Genomic DNA, 21,844 nt, shown 5'->3' with positions numbered 1-21,844 from the left:
AATAGGGGGCGGAGAGCTGAAGTTACTCTGCAGAGCTCTGAGAGCTGATTGGTGGGAAGGGACACACCCCCCCCTTCACACATGAACAGAGCTGAGGCTTTCGATCAGATGGCGCTCCCTTCCCTGTCACCTTTTTTTCCTCTTGGTGTCAGGCAAAACCTGTCAGAAGTGATTCATGCTGATAGCAGTGGAAATAAAGCAACAGACAAAAATTACACTTGCTGCTTTTTGAGACAAGTACACACTATAGAGCGATATGCTTTGTTCATATTTTATGTCTGAGATTTACAAAAGCTTGAAGGCATTACAATGAAATGTAAAATATGTTTACCAGTATTGTGCATTATATTTAAAAGTATTATATCCATGCAAAAGTCTCATCCTTTAGTACTACTTTAATGTAAAAAAGATTTATATCCTTTTACGTAACTTCATGTTTGACTCCTAGTTGAAATACCCTATTTCTGGGTATATTATTATACAGTATGTGTGTATGTAGTATATGCAGTATCTCACAAGTGAGAACACCCCTCCATTTTTGTAAACATTTTATTATACTCATCTTTTTATGGGACAACGCTGAAGAAATTACACTTTGCTACAATATAACTCAACACGCATCCATTAATGTCTAAACCACTGGCAACAAAAGTGCGTACACCCCATAGCGAAAATATCCAAATTGGGCCCCTAGACCAGCCTTTCAACCAGGGTGACTTTAGGATGCCTTAAAATTGTATACAAGCCAGCGGGTGGATGAAGCCTGCCTTTTGGTTACACAAAGACCAAGGTTTTCATTGTGGACCGTTACAAACTTCTAGCTGTTTGTATCCAACGACCAATGATGTTATCAAGCCCCTGCACAGCATCTGTGTTTGCCCCTTCCCTGTAACTCTGTCAGCGCTGGGGTCACATTAGCTGAGGGAGAAGAGAAACATTGCAATACTTGTCGGTACCAGTGTTCAAAGGTGTATTTGCCTTGGAAGAATGAATGACCTCTAACATTGGGTGTCCCAATGTTAGCGGTCATTCATTCTTCCAAGGCAAATACACCTACTGACTAGTATTCCAATGTTTCTCTTCTCCCTCAGAGATGCATTATGTAAAAAAAAATCTTTTTTTTTTTTTTTTTTTCGAGCTATCATCAGTTTCCTGAGAGGCTGAGCAGTGTCAATTCAGGCACCTGGCGGATCCAGACTTTGTCGTGATGTTGCGGTGCCTGGACTGACATTGATGATGTCAGCAGAGAGAGCACTTCACCCCGTTCTCTGCTGAATAAGGGTCACAGGAGCGCAAAAGAACTGCACTCCTGTGATCCACAGAAGTCCAGCCAAACAAGCTTTGGCTGGACTTCTCCTTTTAATCCTTGCAGTGCAGGAATAGCTCTACTGCAAGAGTTTAATTTTTTTATTTATGTTTTCTTCTGAGAGGCACTGCCCAGTGACGAGAGGTCCCTCTGGTTTCGTACTAATGACTTTGTTGAGCGATACTAGCGCCAGGGCAATGCAGACACCATTGTGCAGGAGAGCAAAACGCACAAAAAAAAACCCCATAGCAATCGCGACTGTAATTCTTATTGAAAATGTGCTTGTTCACACTGTCCATTGATCTGCATAGATAAACACAAGGGCATGTAGAGAAAAATGTCATCAAAGTGCATGCAGGCTGGTGAGAACAAGGCCAAAAGATGGTCGGCTTGGTTTGTTCAAGTAGCACAAATGAGCGTTGTTGTGAATTTCTGAGCAATGCCGATATTGAAATTGTTTGAAATGTTTCTCATGCTGGCTTTCCAGGGACATTGTCAACCCATTGATGATGCATCATCCAAATGGGAACACATTGCAGCCCACTCAATTGAAGCACTTCAGGCCTTTGTTGCTGCCTGTGTGTTACTGGGGCGTGTCCCTTCCTCTCCTCCCTTGGAGACACAAAAGAATGTAATGAAATATCTCCCCAAAGTGAGGGGAAATCTCCAAGTAGGCATTTGTCACTAAAACAAGAGTCTCTGAAGATTTCACCTCACTTGTCCCGGTGACAGCTGTAAAATTTTGAGCCTAAATATATAAAAATGATGCAAGGTGCAATCAACCAAATAACAAAAGCTACTGCAAGCACTAAATGTGTTCTTGCACCAATAATGCGTGATTGCGCTGCTTCAATGTGGTCAAACTTTAAAATGCTTCCAGATTTATCTGTGATCAATAAATTGCCAACATAAAAAATTTAAATTTGCACTGGTGTGCAGTCATGTTGGAATAGGAAGGGGCCATCCCCAAACTGTTCTCACAAAGTTGAGCATGAAATTGTCCAAAATGTCTTGGTATGCTGACGCCTTAAGAGTTCCCTTCACTGGAACTAAGGGGCCAAGCCCAACCCCTGAAAAACAGTCCTACAACATAATTCCCCCCCCCCCCTACCAAATGATTTGGACCAGTGTACGAAGCAAGGTCCATAAAGACATGGATGAGCGAGTTTGAGGTGGAGGAACTTGACTGGCCTGCACAGAGTCCTGACCTCAACCTGATAGAACACCTTTGGGATGAATCAAGCCAGGCCTTCTTGTCCAACATCAGTGCCTGACCTCAGAAGTGAGCTTCTGGAAGAATGGTCAAACATTCCCATAGACACTCCTAAACCTTGTGGACACCCTTCCCAGAAGATTTGAAGCTGTTATAGCTGCAAAGGGTGGGCCAACTCAATACTGAACCCTACAGACTAAGACTGGAACACCATTAAAGTTCATGTAAAGGCAGGTGTCTTAATACTTTAAGTATAATTGAGCTGCACGACTAAAGTTTTTAAATCCTAAACTAGATATGCAAGTACAGCATGGTCAGTTTTCTGGCTGTGCTGGGAGCTAATCCAGTGATCATACTTCTGCTGACAAGCGCCCCACTGCACAGCAATTCACTGAAAAGATCATAGTCTGCTGTAGCCTACAAGTCACTGTCACCCACACGTGTGCTTCGCTCTGACAGACGCCTCCTGCACTGCAGACACCTGGTAGTGCTACTTCACCCTGCTCATGGTTATGTGAGATAACATCACTAACTTGAATTCCCATTGGCTGGGAGGAGACCGCACTGTTCTTGCTGCTTGTCGGTGGATCTGGAAGTGAGAAGTTGCTGTGGTCAGTGCAGTTTGCATGTTTTGTTGTCCTTTCCCCCCCCCCCCCCCCGCGTTTGGAGTGGCATTAACAATGGCGCTGAAAGCGTGATCAATTTATTTTTGGCTGTATAAAAGAGGCCATACACTATATAATTTAATTATAGAATCTCCAAAACCTATATAATGGTACAAACCTAGCTATCCGGTCACACAGGCCCTTGGACTATTTGGATCTAAAGTAGATTGTACAACCCCAATTCTAAAAAAGTTGGGCAGCTGTGTAATATCTACATTTAAAAAAATGCAATAGTTTCCAAATTTAATACTCCTGTATTTCACAATAGAAGATATAGAGGGATCCCTCGTAGGCATGCGGAAAAAGAACTGCAGGGCGCCAAGTTACAAGCAGATAAAATCACAAATTTTTATGTTTCAAACACTTGCATGTATAAATTTGTCAGCTGTTGCTTAGGCAGCCAGGTGAATCCAGCTGTGGTCGGGATCCTCCGAGGTTGGGGTTTGGCTCTGCCCTGTCAGCTGGTAATGGGCAATATTGGCCTGTTGGCTGACTCTGTTCTGGGTCACAGGAAAACAAGCTTTGACCTTCTCTTTTTTTAATTTGGTCTGAGGTGCACCCATGGAACTTTCAGTCAGCATTGGGATACCTTTTAGAGGTCTGACAGTTGCTACCTTTTATTAGTTGCTTAAAATCATGCACTTCCCTAAGCTGTAATGCATGTATTTGCCATTAAGATACGGTCATGTTACTGTAATCAGGCTGCCTGTGCTGAAAATAATAATCTTGAGAGACTTAGTTACCGTATAAGCCGAGGACCCTCATTTTACCACAAAAAAAATGGGAAAACGTATTGACTCGAGTATAAGCCTATGGTGTCCATGCCTCGCTGTGTCCATGCCTCGCTGTGTCCATGCCTCGCTGTGTCCATGCCTCGCTGTGTCCATGCCTCGCTGTGTCCATGCCTCGCTGTGTCCATGCCTCGCTGTGTCCATGCCTCGACTGACGTTTAACATGGGAGCCTATGGAAGGGGTGCCCAGCTTTAAAAAAAATCAGTGCTCCCCGGCTGTAGGCCCCAGGACAACAAACTTTGCACACTTATATAGAAGAAGAGTGGCGCTACATGTGTGCCAAGTTTGGAGTCCAGAAGTACCGGGTCCCCAAAGTCTGGGCGATCAGGCGCAAAAAGATGACTCGAGTATAAGCCAAAGGGGGCATTTTCAGCACAAAAAAATGGACTGAAGTACTCTGCTTATACTCGAGTATATACGGTAAGTAGACCTACTATATAAATTTAAAGTTTCTAACATGGAACTCTGAAGTTGTGTACCCCTTCTTTGTTTTTTGTTTTTTATTATCCTGTATTTTGGTAGGGAGGCTCCATGGTGAAATAAATACTGTTACAGGCACGGTATCAAAATGTCCAACTGCCCATGTAGATTGCTGTAAGAATTTCGGTTTTATGTTTTGTATAATGACACAGATACCCATTACTTATAAATATCAGATTTTCCATTTGTTAAATGAGTTTCCTAATCTTATCTGCCAAAAAATTCCCTTTGCATATTTTGATTGTGATCTGTGCTATTCATAGCATTATGCGTGGTGTATCCGGTTTATTGGGTGGACATTGATTTGTGTTCAACTTGTTAACTTTCTATGCAGACCTCATTCTAGAATTCATGCACACCGAGAGGTTCATTTGCTGAGTTCATTGGACTTTACCAAGCTTGCTTAATATGAGCAAAGTACAGTATTCTTTGGCGCACAAATTTTATGTTGAATAAACCTGCTCAACTGACCAGTTGTCGTAACCTTCTTTTTATTTTTTTATTTTATTTTTTTAAATATGCCTGTAGCCTGTTCTACTCTGAATTAGAGGTTGACTGCTATGTCAGCCGATATTCGTCCTTTTTAAAGAAATCGGCCCAATCATTGGCCAGTGTTTGATAACTGCTGTGTCCCGCCCACCCCCGAAATCACCACTGAATTCTGATTCAGCTACAAGTGTCAGTTTCACAGTTGCACTATATATTAGCTCAGTGTGAAAAAAATCGGCCGCAAAAATCGGCATATATCGGCCATCGGCAGTCTCGATTTCTAAGCATCGGCCAGAGGAAAACCATATCGGTTGACCTCTCCTCTGAATGCAGTCTTGTCTTTGTATGCCACTTTGTAAAAATGTTGTAAACTTTTCTCTTAAAAAAAAAAAAAAAGTGACCTGCCATGAGTGCAATTATGACTGTCATTTTAATGTGTATGTGTGTGCGTGTGGTATATATGTATCTGTGTGTGTGTGTGTGTGTGTGTGTGTGTGTGTGTAATAAATTATATATATATGTATGTATGTGTGTGTGTGTGTGTGTACACACACACACACACACACACACACACACACACACACACACACACACACACACACACACACACACACACACACACACACACACACACACACACACACACACACACACACACACACACACACACACACACACACACACACATATATATATATATATATATATATATATATATATATATATGTTGACAAATTTGCTTGGAATCTAGGAGCCAGCTAAAAAAGTTAGGAGCTAGAAAACGCGCCCCGTCGCGACGAGCTTGCGCGCAGAAGCAAACACATACGTGAGCAGCGACCGCATATGTAAACGGTGTTCAAACCACACATGTGAGGTATCGCCGCGATTGGTAGAGCGAGAGCAATAATTCTAGCCCTAGACCTCCTCTGTAACTCAAAACATGCAACCTGTAGAGTTTTTTAAACGTCGCCTATGGAGATTTTAAAGGGTAAAAGTTTGACGCCATTCCACGAGCGGACGTAATTTTGAAGCGTGACATGTTGGGTATCAATTTACTCAGCGTAACATTATCTTTCATACTATTAAAAAAAATGGGGATAATTTTACTGTTGTCTTATTTTTTAATTAAAAAAGTGTAATTTTTTTCCCCAACAAAGTGCGCTTGCAAGACCGCTGCGCAAATACGGCATGACAAAGTATTGCAACGATCGCCATTTTATTGTCTAGGGTGTTAGGATAAAAAATATATATAATGTGTGGGGGTTCTAATTAGAGGGAAGAAGATGGCAGTGAAAATAGTGAAAAATTACATTAGAATTGCTGTTTAACTTGTAATACCAACGGCCACCACCAGATGGTGCCAGCTTACACATCTGGTGGTAATAACTTGTAATACCAACGGCTCACCACCAGATGGTGCCAGCTCACCAAAAAAAAAAAAAAAAAAAAATTTTTTTTTTTTTTTGCCCCCCCTTCCAAGCCAAGTCGCCAGGACCCTATTTCTAGTCGCCATGGCGACCTGGCGCCCGGGATTTGTCGACCCCTGTATATATGTATATATATATATATATATGTGTGTGTGTGTGTGTGTGTGTGTGTGTGTGCACATACATACATACATACATACATACATACATGTCTTTGTCAACAATATCCAGGTTGCAATTGTGACCTGGCGCCCACCAGTATTTGAGGACGCGGCCTCAATTACCGGTCTCCGTGACGGCCGGTAATTGAGGCCGTGGCTTTGCGAAGTCCCAAGCTCTTCCCTCTGTCGGCTGGCGCCATCTGGTGGTGGCCGTTGGTATTACAAGTTAAACAGCAATTTTAATATGTAATTTTTTTCACTGCCATCTCCTTCCCTCTAATTGGAACCTCCAAACATTAAATATATTTTCTATCCTAACACCCTAGAGAATAAAATGGCGATTGTTGCAATACTTTCTGTCACGCCGTATTTGCGCATCGGTCTTACAAGCGCACTTTTTTGGGAAAAAATTGCACTTGTCTTATTTTTTTAATTAAAAAAAAAAACAGTAAAGTTATCAATTTTTTTTTAATATTAGGAAAGATAATGTTACGCTGAGTAAATTGATACCCAACATGTCACGCTTCAAAATTGTGTCGGCTCGTGGAATGCCGACAAACTTTTACCCTTTAAAATCTCCATAGGCGACGTTTAAAAAAAAAATCTACAGGTTGCATGTTTTGAGTTAGAGGAGGTCTAGGGCTAGAATTATTGCTCTCGCTCTAACGATCGCGGCGATACCTCACATGTGTGGTTTGAATACCGTTTACATATGCAGGCGCTACTCACGTATGCGTTCGCTTCTGTGCGTGAGCTCGACGGGGCGTGTTTTCTGGCTCTTAGAGTCCAAGCAAATTTGTCAAACCGTGTGTGTGTGTGTGTGTGTGTGTGTGTGTGTGTGTGTGTATATTTGTGGTGGATAAATAAAAACAATTGTGGTTGGGAAAAGGGGACTAGGATTATCGCATGCTAATCATTCGGTTGTAAGACACTGGCTATATTTGTTTCACACAAACGGCAGGGTGATAATTAACAGATTATCCTCCTTAGGAGATGATCCGCAAATCACTCCAAAACTTAAACAAATAATGTAAAATAACTACGATAATCTGTCTATTTGATACATGCAATCTGGTCTTGGCTCATACATACTTGTCAACGATCCTGAACCATGTACAGACACACATGCTATGTAATCTGTTCTTGCAATGCTGGCACTTGTAGTTTCTCATCAGCTGGTGCCAGATCTGATCTCCTGCATTACAGTGCAACTCCTCACGGTTTCAAAACTGTGCACAGCTATTACATTGCCAATTACAGCTCAACATAGCAAATGGTATTTTTTGCATTGCAACCTTGCGACTAGTAATTGACCAGCCCTGGTGTAACATGTAGTGCTCAATTCAGAGATGCAGCGCCTTAAAGTATTCATACCCCTTGTAATTTTTTATTTTTTTTGAACAAATATCTGAAATACTTTGTAGAACCACCTTTCACTGCAATTACAGCTGCAAGTCTTTTTGGGTATGTCTCCACCAGCTTTGCACATCTAGAGTGAATGTCTATCAGATTGGAGAGTGTAAGCAAGTTTTCAAGTCTTGCCACAAATTCTCCTTTGGATTTAGGTCTGGACTTTGACTTGGCCATTCTAACACATAAATATGCTTTGATCTAAACCATTCCATTGTAGCTCTGGCTGTAAAAGGGTTTGTAAAGGAAATTTTTTTTTTTTTTTTTTTTTAAATTTCAATAGTTTTTATTGTGATTTTTTTTTTTTTAAATTTCAATAGTTTTTATTGTGATTTTTTTTTTTTATATATCTTAATAGCTTTCTTTACCTTAATGCAGTGCTGTTTTCATGTCCTCATTGTTCGTTTTTTGCTCTCAAGTTGCTGTAATTCTTCTCTGATCTCCACACTTCCTGGTTGTCTGTTTCCTGATAACCACAATACTGGGAGCTTTCTCTCTGTGGTCACTAATCAAGGAGGTGTGATTACTGTGTGTATAAAACCCCACAGCACCAATCAGTTTCATTTTCCAAACCATCACTGCCCTGTATTGGCTCTGTGGCTCTGTACATCACAGAAGCAGGAAACAACATGCAAAAACGAAACTAGTAACTGCAGGTACATTATATGATTGATTTTTAATCATTTCTAAAATAAATCGGTTAACTATTATGTCTCTATACCCTGTAAACGGTCATTTCAGCAAAACAAAATGTTTCCTTTAAACCCCTGCCTCAGTCAAGTCTTTTGCAGACTAACAGGTTTTCTTCCAAGATTGTCCTGTATTTGGCTCCATCCATCTTCTCATCAACTCTGACCAGCTTCCCTGTCCCTGCTGAAGAGCATCCCCACAAAATGATGATTCCACCACCATGTTTCACAGTTAGGATGTGTGTGTGTACAGGGTGATGTGCAGTGTTAGTTTTCTGCCAAACATAGAGTTTTGTTTTTAGGCCAAAAGGTTCAATTTTGGTCTCGCCTGACCAGAGCATCATCTTCCACATATTTGCTTTGTCCCCCAAATGGCTTCTCGCAAACGGGACTTCTTATGACTTTTTTTCAACTATGGCTTTTTTCTTGCCACTCTTCCATAAAGGACAGATTTGTGGAGTACACAACTAAATAGTTGTCCTGTGGACAGATTCTCCCACCTGAGCTGTGGATCTCTGCAGCTCCCCCAGAGCCTCTTGGCAGCTTCTCTGATGCTCTCCTTGCCCGGCCTATCAGTTTAGGTGGACAGTCATGTCTTGGTAGGTTTGCAGTTGTGCCATACACTTTTTTTTGTTTTTCCTTTTCATTTTTGGATGATGGATTGAATAGAGCTCCGTGAGATGTTTAAAGCATGAGATTTTTTATATATAACCTTACCCTGCTTTAAACTTCTCCAACTTTATCCCTGATCTTTGGCCTTCATGATGCGGTTTGTGAACAAGGTTCTCTAACAAACCTCCTGAGGGCTTCACAGAACAGTTGAATTTATACTGAGATTAAATTATAAACAGGTGGACTCTGTTTACTAATTAGGTGACTTCTGAAGGCAATTGGTTCCATTGTAATTTAGTTAAAGGTATCTGAGTAAAGGGGCTGATAGAGCTGCGCGATTCTGGCTAAAATGAGATTCGCTATTTTTTTTTTTTTGCTTGGAATAACGCCGCCTTTCACATTATACAAAAAAAATTGGGCTAACTTTGCTGTTTTTTTTTTTATTATTTTATTCTTTAAAGTGTTTTTAAAAAAAATGCGTTTGAGAAACCGCTGCGCAAATACAGTGTGACATAAAATATTGCAACAGCCACCATTTTATTCTCTAGGGTCTCTGCTAAAAACCTGTCGACCAGCTTTAGGCTGGTCATACATTTTTAATTTCTTGCACAATTTTCCTGTAGTTTTACCAAAAACTTTAGAATTGCCCTTATATATTATAAACACTTTCAATTGTATCCAATTAGGCAGGCCCTTACATTACATACTTGGACGTAGATCTTAAGAAAATTGTATAATATATGGCCAGCCTAAGTCAAGTACATGTGGCCTCTCCTTCCATCTCCATGCTGAAACCCCACAAGCTTACCTTTCAGTCCACCCGCAAGGTCCGGCGCAAAGTCTGTTGAACCTTTAGATTCCTTGATAAACAGTACTATCTATACAACTGACATTTGCAGTACGAGTCCGCAGTAGAAACTTTCATAATTCCCTCAGGAAAGGTTTCTTTAATTCATAAATGTCTAGACTATAATGTAGAAGTATTGAACTAAAATTCAGAGGTCTGGTCAGTATCCCATTAAAGCTTACTTGGTAGATAAAATGTGTATCTTTTAAACTTGCACCATTTAGGAGATAGTCTAACAAGCTGCAGTCGGGTGACGACACCGAAGCATGCTCTCTGAAGCTGTGGGCCGAGATGCAGCATTCTCCTTCCTTTGTATTAAATACAAAAGAAAACATTTACTATACTGAAACTTACCAACGATGTGATGGTTGCCTTACAGTGTGGAATGGAAGCACATCCATCCTAGTGTACTTTGCCTTGTATGGGAGGAAAAGCCTGCCTGTAATTTGGCAGTAAGATTTGTGCTGACACAAACCCCCCCCCCCCCCGTACAACTTTTCGCTATGGATATGTGTACTGCTGCTTTCTGCATCCTGTTGACATGTCCCCCTGCAGTCTCCACACCCTACTTTCTAAGCCATTTATGCAGCAGAGATCGTGTGATCAAAGAAATTGTATTTATATATTTTACACACTTTTTGCTTTACATTTCTGGCCTGAGCTGAATAGGTTGTTTCACAAGGTACGGTTTCACATATACATAAAGTGGAGGTTCACCCAAAATATCAATTTTTAACATTAGATTGAGGCTAATTTTAGTAAGCAGAATCGGGTGTTCTTTTTAAAATGAATGTAGTACTTACCGTTTTAGAGATAGATGTTCTCCCGCCACTTCCGGGTATGGGCTGCAGGACTGGGCGTTCCTATTTGCTTAATAGCTTTCCGACGGTCGCATACAGCGCGTCACGAGTTCCCGAAAGTAGCTGAACGTCGGTGCGCAGGCGCCGTATAGAGCCGCGTTCGGCTTCTTTCGGCAACTGGTGACGCGCTGTATGCGACCGTCGGAAGGCTGTCAATCAAATAGGAACGCCAAGTCCCGAAGATCCTACCCGGAAGCGGCGGGAGAACATCGATCTCTAAAACGGTAAGTACTGCATTGCTTTTAAAAAACACCCGATTCTGCTTTACTAAAATTAGCCTCAATCAAATGTTAAAAAAAAAAAATTTCGGGTGAACTTCCGCTTTAAGGCATCCATAATTTATGTAGTGTTGCCAGAGCTAGTATCTGTGCCTTGTTAAAATATATAGGCTTATGTAGCTGGGCAAATGTGACATTCTGCCTACCTTTTGAAGTTCTTGTGATTTCTTGGCAGGTCAGTCTAACCTTGCTCTAAGATGCCTTGACTTGTTTTTATGGAGTTCAATTGACTTGCAGGGGCAAAAAGCTGTTCTAACGTGCACAAACATGTACACAGTCCCTTATTCTGCTTGGCCAACTCTTATTACTTTCCCAGAGAGACCTTCATGGTTTACAGCTCTGCCCTTATAAGTGGCCACTAGCCCAATCCATTTACTCCCCAAGTAATAGTTGCAGCCCTAAATAGTTGTCACGTCCTCAACTAGCCAAATCCTCATGTATTTGACCTCTGATCATAAGAATTGGGTTCTGCAATGCTTTTTGTAGACCTGCACATTATAATCTCCTATATCTATCTATCCTATCTATCTATCTATCTATCTATCTATCTATCTATCTATCTATCTATCTATCTATCTATCTATCTATCTCTATCCAGGATCTTGCATTCACTATATCTGGTCTCCCACGGTACACAGAACTTGGAATCATTTTAGTAAATATAAACTGCGAATACCCTTTTCTCATCAGCAGCGTATATAGCAGTTTTGTGACTTTAATCAGTACCTGGTTAAAGCTTGTAGGAGGAGTTTTCATACTGTATTGGCTGGCCTATCAGAATGCAGGACCCCTGACCCTCTGGAGAGTGACGATTGGCCCTGTGCTGATCACTGACCCACTCTCCCAAGAAAAAACAAACTGAGTATGCGCAGTCTGACTCCTAGCTCTCTTATCCGGACATGTTTTGGGGGCAATGCAAGAAGGGGAGGTTCTGTGCATACAGGATCTATCGGCCTTTTTATACAATGCAGAGAATTAACCCCTTAGGTTCCACAGTGAGTATAACAAGCATGCTTTACTGCATATACAGAGTGATTTTACTGTTGTGGGTTTAGTAATACTTAAAGTATGGGCTTCTAAAAAAAAAAACGAACCATTTATACTCTCCTAGATGGATGCAGCATCGATCTGATGCTGCATCTGTCCCCCTCCAGTGTGGAGACTGAGCGATTAAAGATGGCTGATTGCTCCGTTCTCAGCCTTTAGTGAGCAGAGAGCAGGTGACTGTCCGTTACCGGCTCTCTGCTCTGCCCCTCGTATGCTCACTGAAGTGCTGAGCTATGGAGGGTGGGAGTGGCTGGCTCAGGCACTTGGTTGCTTTCTGAGAGCCTAAGCCAGCTGCCAGTGCAGGTATCTGGATAGATCCCGACCATATGGTTCGGATCTTTTCAGAGCCTGGACTAGGTCTGTGAGGTCAGATGGCTTTAGCTCGCTGTCAGTTGAATCATGATTGCAGAATGAACTGCGCTCCTGTGATCCCTGGAAGTATAGCCAAAATGGCTTTGGCTATCCTTCTCCTTTTTAACCACTTGAAGACCGGGCTAGAAAATTACTTATACCCCCCCCCCCCCTCCCAAATATATTATATTTTTTTAGCAGAGGCGCTAGGTAATAAAATGACGATCGTTGCAAATTTTTTTATGTAGTAGTTTTCTCCAGCAGTTTTTTGCAATTGTTTAACCACTTAAAGCGAAGGTTCACCCTCAATATCAACTATTGCTTATTCATTACATATACATTCTGCTATCCATAATTTTTTAAAGCGTTGCAATACCTTTATTCTGTAGACAATAGCGGGCACTTCCTGGTCTCCCTCCCGCGGGAGTAGGCGTGTCAAAAACATTACATAATCAGCTGCGCAGTGCACGTTCTGAGCTAATAGCTGATGTCTGTGATATGCATGTCGTCACAACGGGGCGTGGACTTTTCATTACGCCGGCCGTTGTGATGGCAACTGCAAAGTGTTGACGGCGCTGCTCGCCGTCACCAGGGCTGTGGTGTCGGAGTCGAGGAGTCGGAGTCGGGGGAAATTTTGGGTACCTGGAGTCGGCAAACAATGCACCGACTCCGACTAAATTTAGATTGGAATAATAAAAAAAAAAACAAGTTTAAATGTCCCAATTCACAAAAAGTTATAATTAATGACTTCTCTACTGTAAGAATAAAGACCAATGCATGCAGTGCCTCACGTAACCGCAAAACGAACACGTTAAGTGACCGTGAAGAAGCATGCTTTTCATGTGCTTCACTATATGGCACGCAACGCACAATTAGGAGCTGCAATACTTATACTTTCCATAGTGTTGTGTTCTGCTTTTACAGGGAACGCATGTTGGAGAACCAGTAAGTGTCCAAATAAAAAAAATTCCAACAGGAGTTTTATAAAGCACTAAAAGAAGTTGAAAAGTATGATCGCTCATCAAAACTTACTGTTGAAGAAGCCATCCTTGTTTATCCAGAGATCGTTAGTGATGTGGCCAGAATAGTTACTGCAATGCCACCCACCCAAGTCAGTGTCGAAAGATTATTTTCAGCCCTAAAAATAATAAAGTCTGACTTAAGAGCCTCTATGAAAGAGGATCTGGCAGAGGCAATTCTCTTCCCAAGAACTCTACATTGAATTGATTTGCATTTGCTAAGCCTAGAACTACATTTCAAGATTAATATAAACCATTTCTAGGTTTTGCAGATTTTGTTTTTGGTTCATTATAGATAAGCTTTGTTTTTGTTCTAAAACAACTAAATAATGTGGTTTGTATTTTTGAACTGGTAAAGATCCTGTTCCTGATGTTTATGCCTGCTGCTACTATCCAGCCACTTGATTGTTTTCATTGTGTTTGTCTTTTGCTTAAACTGTGCAATACAGTAGACTGTTGGCTTCCCAGCCAGTAGTCCTGTGGTAGGTTGCGTTTCTTTCACTCAAGGAATGTATAAAATACATTCGCATATTAATACAGAGGAGTCTGAGTCGGAAGTACATAAAACTGAGGAGTCGGAACATTTATCTACCGACTCCACAGCCCTGGCCGTCACTGCTCAGGCGCGTGTTAGAGCGGTGAATGCTGGGATATCAGCAATCACTGCTTCCCGGAACTATTTGCTTGTGAGCTTCACGCTGCCCACAAGCAAAATGGAAAATTCTTGCATAGATTTTTATAAGTACAACATTTCTGCCGATTGAGAATGCGGAGGAGTAGGTGCTTTGTACATGTGAGTACAAGCTTGGCAGGATTATAAAAGTTAAAGGATCACTAAAGGATTTTTTTTTTTTTAGCTAAATAGCTTTCTTTACCTTACTGCAGTACTGGTTTCATGTCCTCATTGTTCGTTTTTGCTTTGAAGTTGCTGTAATTCTGCTGTGATCTCCACACTTCCTGCTTGTCTGGCTCCTTATGAAAAAACTCATGGGAGCTTCTCACTGTGGTCTAAGCTGTGTGTCTAAAACTCCTCAGAACCAATCAGATTCATTTTAAAAACAAAACACTGCCCTGGATTTGTTTGTTTTTGTTCTGTGGGTCTCTTTACTTCACATAAACATGAAACCAGTTTAAAACCGAAAGTGAAACTACAGGCACATTATATGATTGAATTTAATCTATTTTTAATAATTTTTAAAAGGAATCAGTTAAAGGAGTTCTCTAAGCTAAAACTTTTAACCCCCGCTGTGCCCGGGCTGTAAAACTATACAAAATAAACTTTCACTTACCTGCCTACGATCCCCCGTTGTTCCGATATCACCGTCCCGTTCTCCGGTCCTGGTCTGTTCCACTTCCTGCGGGTCGGTGACTCACAGTGCGCTCAGCCTATCAGCGGCCGCAGCAATGTCCCGTCGCGGCCGCTGATAGGCTGAGCGCACTGTGAGTCACCGACCCGCAGGAAGTGGAACAGACCGGGACCGGAGAACGGGATGGCGATATCGGAACAACAGGGGATCGTAGGCAGGTAAGTGAAAGTTTATTTTGTATAGTTTTACAGCCCGGGCACAGCGGGGGTTAAAAGTTTTAGCTTGGAGAACTCCTTTAACTTTCATGTCTCTATACCCTGTAAACCAGGGATATGCAATTAGCGGACCTCCAGCTGTTGCAAAACTACAAGTCCCATCATGCTTCTGCCTCTGAGTACCATGCTTGTGGCTGTCAGTCTTGCTATGCCTCATGGGGGTTGTAGTTCTGCAACAGCTGGAGGTCCGCTAATTGCTTATCCCTGCTGTAAACAGTCATTTCAGCCAAATTTTTTTTTTTCCCTTTAGTGACCCTTTAAATTCACAGAAAAAAAAAAAACGCCAGCCCGGGGAACCCCCGCTTTAAGGACCGCCTAACGCCCATATACGTCGGCAGAATGGCACGGCTGGGCACAATCGCGTACCTGTACGTGATTGTTAAATGCCCAGCCGTGGGTCGCGGGTGCAACCCGGTCCGAAGCTGCGGGAGCCTGAGTCCTGCGATCAGTCCCTGGAGCTGAAGAACGGGGAAAGGTTGTGTGTGTGTGTGTGTGTGTGTGTGTATAAACACTCCTTCCCCGTTCTTCACAGTGGCGCTGTCATTGATCGTCTGTTCCCTGATATAGGAAAATGCGATCTATGACGTCACACGTCCAGCCCCGCCCCCTACACACATGAAGTCACACTTAACCCCTTCAGCGCCCCCCCAGTGGTTAACTCCCAAACTGAATTTCTTTTTCACAGTAAACAATGCATTTTTATAGCACTTTTCGCTGTGAAAATTACAATGGTCCCAACAATGTGTCAAAATTATCCGCATTATGTGTGCGCCATAATGTCGCAGTCACGAAAAAATTTGCTGATCGCCGCCATTAGTAGTAAAAACAAATTAAAACTATCCTATTTTGTAAACACTATAAATTTTGCGCAAACCAATCGATAAACGCTTATTGCGATATATTTTTTTTTACCAAAAATATGTAGAAGAATACGTATCGGCCTAAACTGAGGAAATAAACATTTTTTTATATATATTTGGGGGATATTTATTATAGAAAAAAGTTAAAAATATTGCATATTTTTTTCAAAATTGTCGCTCTATTTTTGTTTATAGCGCAAAAAATAAACGCAGAGGGGATCAAATACCACCAAAAGAAAGCTCTATTTGTAGGGGAAAAAAAGGACGCCAATTTTGTTTGGGAGCCACGTCGCACGACCACGCAATTGTCAGTTAAAGCGATGCAGTGACGAATCGCAAAAATGGGTCTGGTCCCCCAATTTTTTTTTTTTGTATAGTATGAAAGGTGATACCTAACATTAGAGGAGTAGTAGTGGGGTCTGATGAATGAGGTGAGCAGGTACTTTGTATGAAGGTGGTGGTTCACCAAACACTCTTGTGGATGATTTTTTTTGTCACGTTTTACACACCGGTGATGAACAGGACGACACATTTTTGTACATTAACCACTTGCTGACCAGCTGCCGTACTTGTGCTGCGGCAAGTCGGCTCTCCTGCGCGAACAGACTTGCCTGTATGTCGGTCCGGTGGACTTGGAATCCGCCAGACCTGCGCACGCAATCTCACATACATGTCCCCAATTGCTGTATACAGAGGCAGAACGTGATCTGCCATTGTAAACAAGGCGCATCACTGTTCTGACAGGGGACACCTCAAAGATCTGCTGTTCCCAGTGATTGGGAACTGCTATCTGTCATGTCCCAGGCAACCCATCTGCCCCTCCCCACAGCTAGAACACACTGCGGGAACACATTTAATCCCTCGATCTCCCCCTAGTGTTAACCAGGGCTGTGGAGTCGGGGGAAATTTTTGGTACCTGGAGTCGGCAAACAATGCACCAACTCCGATTCCTACTAAATTTAGATTGGAATAAAAAAAAAAGAAGCAAGTTTAAATGTCCCAATTCACAAAAAGTTATAATTAATGACTTCTCTACTGTAAGAATAAAGACCAATGCATGCAGTGCCTCACGTAACCGCAAAACCAACACGTTAAGTGACCGTGAAGAAGCGTGCTTTGCTATATGGCACGCAACGCACAATTAGGAGCTGCAATACTTTCCATAGTGTTGTGTTCTGCTTATACAGGGAACGCAGCATCCATGTGTAACCTAGCCTCTCACTGATGAGGGATTAAATAAATATGTTTTTTGCAGGACTAGAGAGTGAGACACTTGTATAAGTGAAGGGAATGGAGGGCCAATAGTTCAAGACTGAAGCTGTAAACCATTGGAAAAACTGCTGTCATTTAGCTAAGGCTATAAAAACTTGTAAACTCCGATTGTTAGCTTAAACTTTAAACACGACTATGGGATTCTCCTAGCAAAATCATGTTTTAGAATAAATGCCCCTTCCTGGATCCTCCCACTGCCCTATCTTCAGCAGCAGATAAGCACACAAAGGAGAAAGCAGCAGCCCAACTACCTCTCTAAGATTATTTTTTATTAGCCCTAAAAATAATAAAGTCTGACTTAAGAGCCTCTATGAAAGAGGATCTGGCAGAGGCAATTCTCTTCCTTAGAACTCTACATTGAATTGATTTGCATTTGCTAAGCCTAGAACTACATTTCAAGATTAATATAAACCATTTCTAGGTTTTACAGATTTTGTTTTTGGTTCATTATAGATAAGCTTTGTTTTTGTTCTAAAACAACCAAATAATGTGGTTTGTATTTTTGAACTGGTAAAGATCCTGTTCCTGATGTTTATGCCTGCTGCTACTATCCAGTCACCTGATTGATTAATAAAAAAATAATAATAAAACGTTGTTTTCATTGTGTTTGTCTTTTGCTTAAACTGTGCAATACAGTAGACTGTTGGCTTCCCAGCCAGTAGTCCTGTGGTAGGTTGCGTTTCTTTCCCTCAAGGAATGTATAAAATACATTTGCATATTAATACAGAGGAGTCGGAAGTACATAAAACTGAGGAGTCGGAACATTTATCTACCGACTCCACAGCCCTGGTGTTAACCACTTCCCTACCAGTGTCATTTATACATTGATCGGTGCATTTTTTTGTAGCACTGATCGATGTAATGTCACAATGTAATGTTTGGGTACAGCTAGCGCCGAAACAACTAATCGATTTATGAAATTAATCGATTACCATTTTCATCAATTAATCGGCCAGTAACATAATGGTGTTAAATACTAAAATTGCCCCTTTATAGTACAGAAAGAGCAAATCGCTACTGTAAATATTACTTTCACTGTCCAACAGTAAAAAATTAACCCCCTTACAGTAGCAATTTGCTTTTTTTTATTTTTTTGTACTAATTTTAGTTTTTTTTTAACCCCCATTATGTTACTAAACATCTCAGGCCTGGGTCACACCTCTGTTTTTTGGTGCTTTTTGCAGAAACACACTACAGTTCATATACATGGTTTCCTATGGGACACGTTCACATCCATGATTTTTTTTCAGCTGCTGCGTATTTGGAAAAGGCAAGGACTTTTTTTAACGCAAAATGGTGCTATTTTGTTTTTTTGGTTCAATATACTTCAATGGAGAAGCTGCAGAAAAGCATTTAATGTGTTTTTGCAGCAATTTGTGTTTTTTAATCTGCCCACTGACAAATTGGCCAAAAAAAATGCAAATCACCGCAAAATGACTTTTTTTTTTTTTTTTAATTAAACGTTATTAACCGATTAATCGAAACAATATTCGACCAACTAATCAATTATGAAAAGAATCGTTAGTTGCAGCCCTAAGTACAGCATCGCACGACAGCGCAATTGTCAGTTAGTGACTCCATGTCGTATCGCAAAAAATGGCTTGGTCATTAAGGGGGCATAGGGGGACATTCTCAACGCCTTTACGTGTTAACTGTTTGGAGTTAGATGAGGTGTAGAGCTAGAATTGCTGTCGCTCTAACGTTTTCGGCAGGCAATGCCTCACGTGTGGTGTCAACACACGTGAGGTTTTAAAAAAAAAAATTGTTTACCACAATGGACCGGGAGTGATGTTGCTCCGGTCCTCCAAGGGCCATAGAGCCTCTGACCAGCTGGCGGCGCCATTGAATCGTCTTTCTGGCGGAAATGATAAGCCCGGGAAACGTCTCGCCCCCTCCCTTCCACTCCACTCATGAGTCGTTCGGAACGTTTTGTACTTCAAAGAACAAAGAGTGAAGCAAATGAGGGAGTTGGATATTTAAGGCGAACCAATAAAAAAAAAGTGCCTGTGATGTATTCTAAGAAAAGGATTTTGTAGGTAAACCAAGAATCGTAATCTACAGGTGAAACTCGAAAAATTTAAATGTGGTGCAAAAGTTAATTTATTTCACTAATGCAACTTAAAGGGTGAAACTAATATGAGACTCGTTGCATGCAAAGCACGATAATTCAAGCCGTGATTTGTCATTGTGGTGATTATGGCTTCCATGCCACGCCGCATTGAGGGGCCCAAACCAAGTACTGAGTATATATGCATGCTTCTACTTTTCAGAGGTCCGATATTATTCTATGTACAATCCATGTTTTATTGATTGCATGTCATATATAAAATTTTTCTGAGATTGTGGATTTGGGGTTTTCATGAGCTGTAAGCTATAATCATCACAATTATGACAAATCACTGCTTGAACCATCTTGCTTTGCATGTAATGAGTCTATCTCATATATTAGTTTCACCTTTTTAAGTTGTATTGGTGAAATAAATGAACTTTTGCACCATTTTCTAATTTTTACAGTTTCAGCGGAGAGACGTCTGAAGTCCGGTGTCCGCTGACGTCACTGCAATCGGTCAAGGCAGCGCGACATCCCGACTTCTGAAGTCTGGACCCGCCAGCTGCCTTGACTGATGGCAGTTTCAGTGAGCTGCTGAGACGGCTGCCCCTCCACAGCTCAGCACTCCAATGTGCATGGAGGAGCAGAGATGCTGACAGTCAGCAGCTCTCCGCTTTGTGGAGGTGAGAGAACCGAGCCATCGGCGGTGTTCAGTGGCTCGGTTCTCGGTGCAGAGACCCCAGGGACAGCTACAGCATCGGTCTGATGCTGCATTCACCTAAGTATGAATCTAAAAAAAACATACTTCACCTTTAAAGAAATATCTCGTGTTTTGAAAACCCGACAGCAGCAGCAAGTTGTTGGTTTCATTCGTTTTTCGTAATAACCAGTTTACTTTACCATGTCACTGTGTCCATTGAGGGAAAAGTAAAAGGTCTCTTTTAAAGTGGTTGTAAACCCTTTACAACCACTTTAAACTACAGGCAAGCCTATAATTGGGCTTAACTGTAGCTGCACTGGATATCTCCTAAACCTGCACGGGTTTGGGAGCTATCCCTGTATTTGCATGTGCCGATGTCATGCGGCACTTGCGCACTTAAGCCAACTGAAGCAATGGCACGTATGTGCCGTTGCTTCAGTTGTACTGTGCCGTTCCCTAGGGCTCCCATGCATGTGAGTGACGTCATCGTGGCTCTGGCCAATCGCAGCGCTGGAGCCGCGATACCCGGAAGTAACCTCCAGGGGAGATGAGGGCAGCTGCGAGTTGTTTGTTCTCTGGTAAGTAATTCATAATGGGCTAGTATGCTATGCATACTAGCTCATTATGCCTTTATCTTGCAGGGTGTTTTTTTTTTTTTCTTCTCCACAGGAGGGTTTACAACCACTTTAAAGCCCATTACTCCCAAACACCCACCCACCTTATATTACTTGCCTTCGCAGTACCCCCTTAGACCATGTGGCAGTGTTCAAAGCCAATTGCTAGGCCCAACTCCTGCATCGGTTCACTTGTTTGAAGCACAGAGCATTGTGAAGGTGGTGTATAATAGAGTAGCGGTCATCTTTAGAGACCTGGTCACTTTGCTCTAAGTAAGCTAGGTGACTGGATCTCTCTAATCTTGTCCATCAACTGGTGATTGAAGATGTGTCATTTGATTCTATGTACTGTAAGGAAAGAAATCCTCTTACTGAATTGAAGTTCCTGAATGCCACTGTTTTGGTGACTTTAAAAGGAGGAAGAGCGTACCTCTTTGACAGATATTTCATGTTTATCTTACAAATCTGGGTAATGATTTTAAGTTTTAGGAAAAATATAGTGCTTATTTTAAAACGATGATATCGATAACTTAAAAGAAACTGAAATGTTGCAGGCAAAACTGGATTTTTTTTTTTCTTCAGTTAATTGCATTTTTTTTTTTCCTTAGCTTTTTGCGCTCATGGACATGAAGCCTCCAATTTCTCGTGCAAAAATGATCATGATCACAAAGGCTGCTATAAAGGCAATAAAGGTAAGATCTGCTTATTTGTGGTTGATATTATTGATTTTTAAACTGAGGCTTGTTCTTATTCATATATATATATTATTATTTTTTTTTCTCCATAGCTTTACAAACATGTAGTCCAAATCGTGGAAAAATTTATTAAGAAGGTGAGTTTTTTTTTTATGAATTTCGTACTATTTCCTACTATAACAGATTCTGCACATCTTACCAACTTATTCAAATAAGTGATTAATGTAGACTTGTAATAGGACGTATTAGTGCTGCCATTTCTAGCATTTTTGTGAAAATTTTAGTTGCCTGGCTTCAGTACTTTTTTCATTTTAAATCGCAAAATGGGAACATACATGCTGTAAATAAGTGGTGAAATTCCTCAGTTTTATACTTTTTATTATTTAAACAAAAATAAAGTAGAAATTTTTACTGAAATTAACTGA

General features: G+C 41.3%; 1 protein-coding gene across 1 annotated transcript in view; it reads left to right on the top strand.

Moving 5' to 3' along the window:
- SCAF4 (SR-related CTD associated factor 4) overlaps positions 1-21,844 on the top strand; it is a 129,063-nt gene that overhangs the window by 9,682 nt on the left and 97,537 nt on the right. Inside the window, 2 exon segments of the mRNA XM_040338868.1 lie at positions 21,333-21,416; positions 21,512-21,556. Of these exon segments, the coding sequence (XP_040194802.1) occupies positions 21,333-21,416; positions 21,512-21,556 (129 nt within the window).

This window comes from Rana temporaria, chromosome 2, assembly GCF_905171775.1.
Source record: "Rana temporaria chromosome 2, aRanTem1.1, whole genome shotgun sequence".
Taxonomy (NCBI): Eukaryota; Metazoa; Chordata; class Amphibia; order Anura; family Ranidae; genus Rana; species Rana temporaria.
This window is presented reverse-complemented; position numbering and strand designations above follow the sequence as displayed.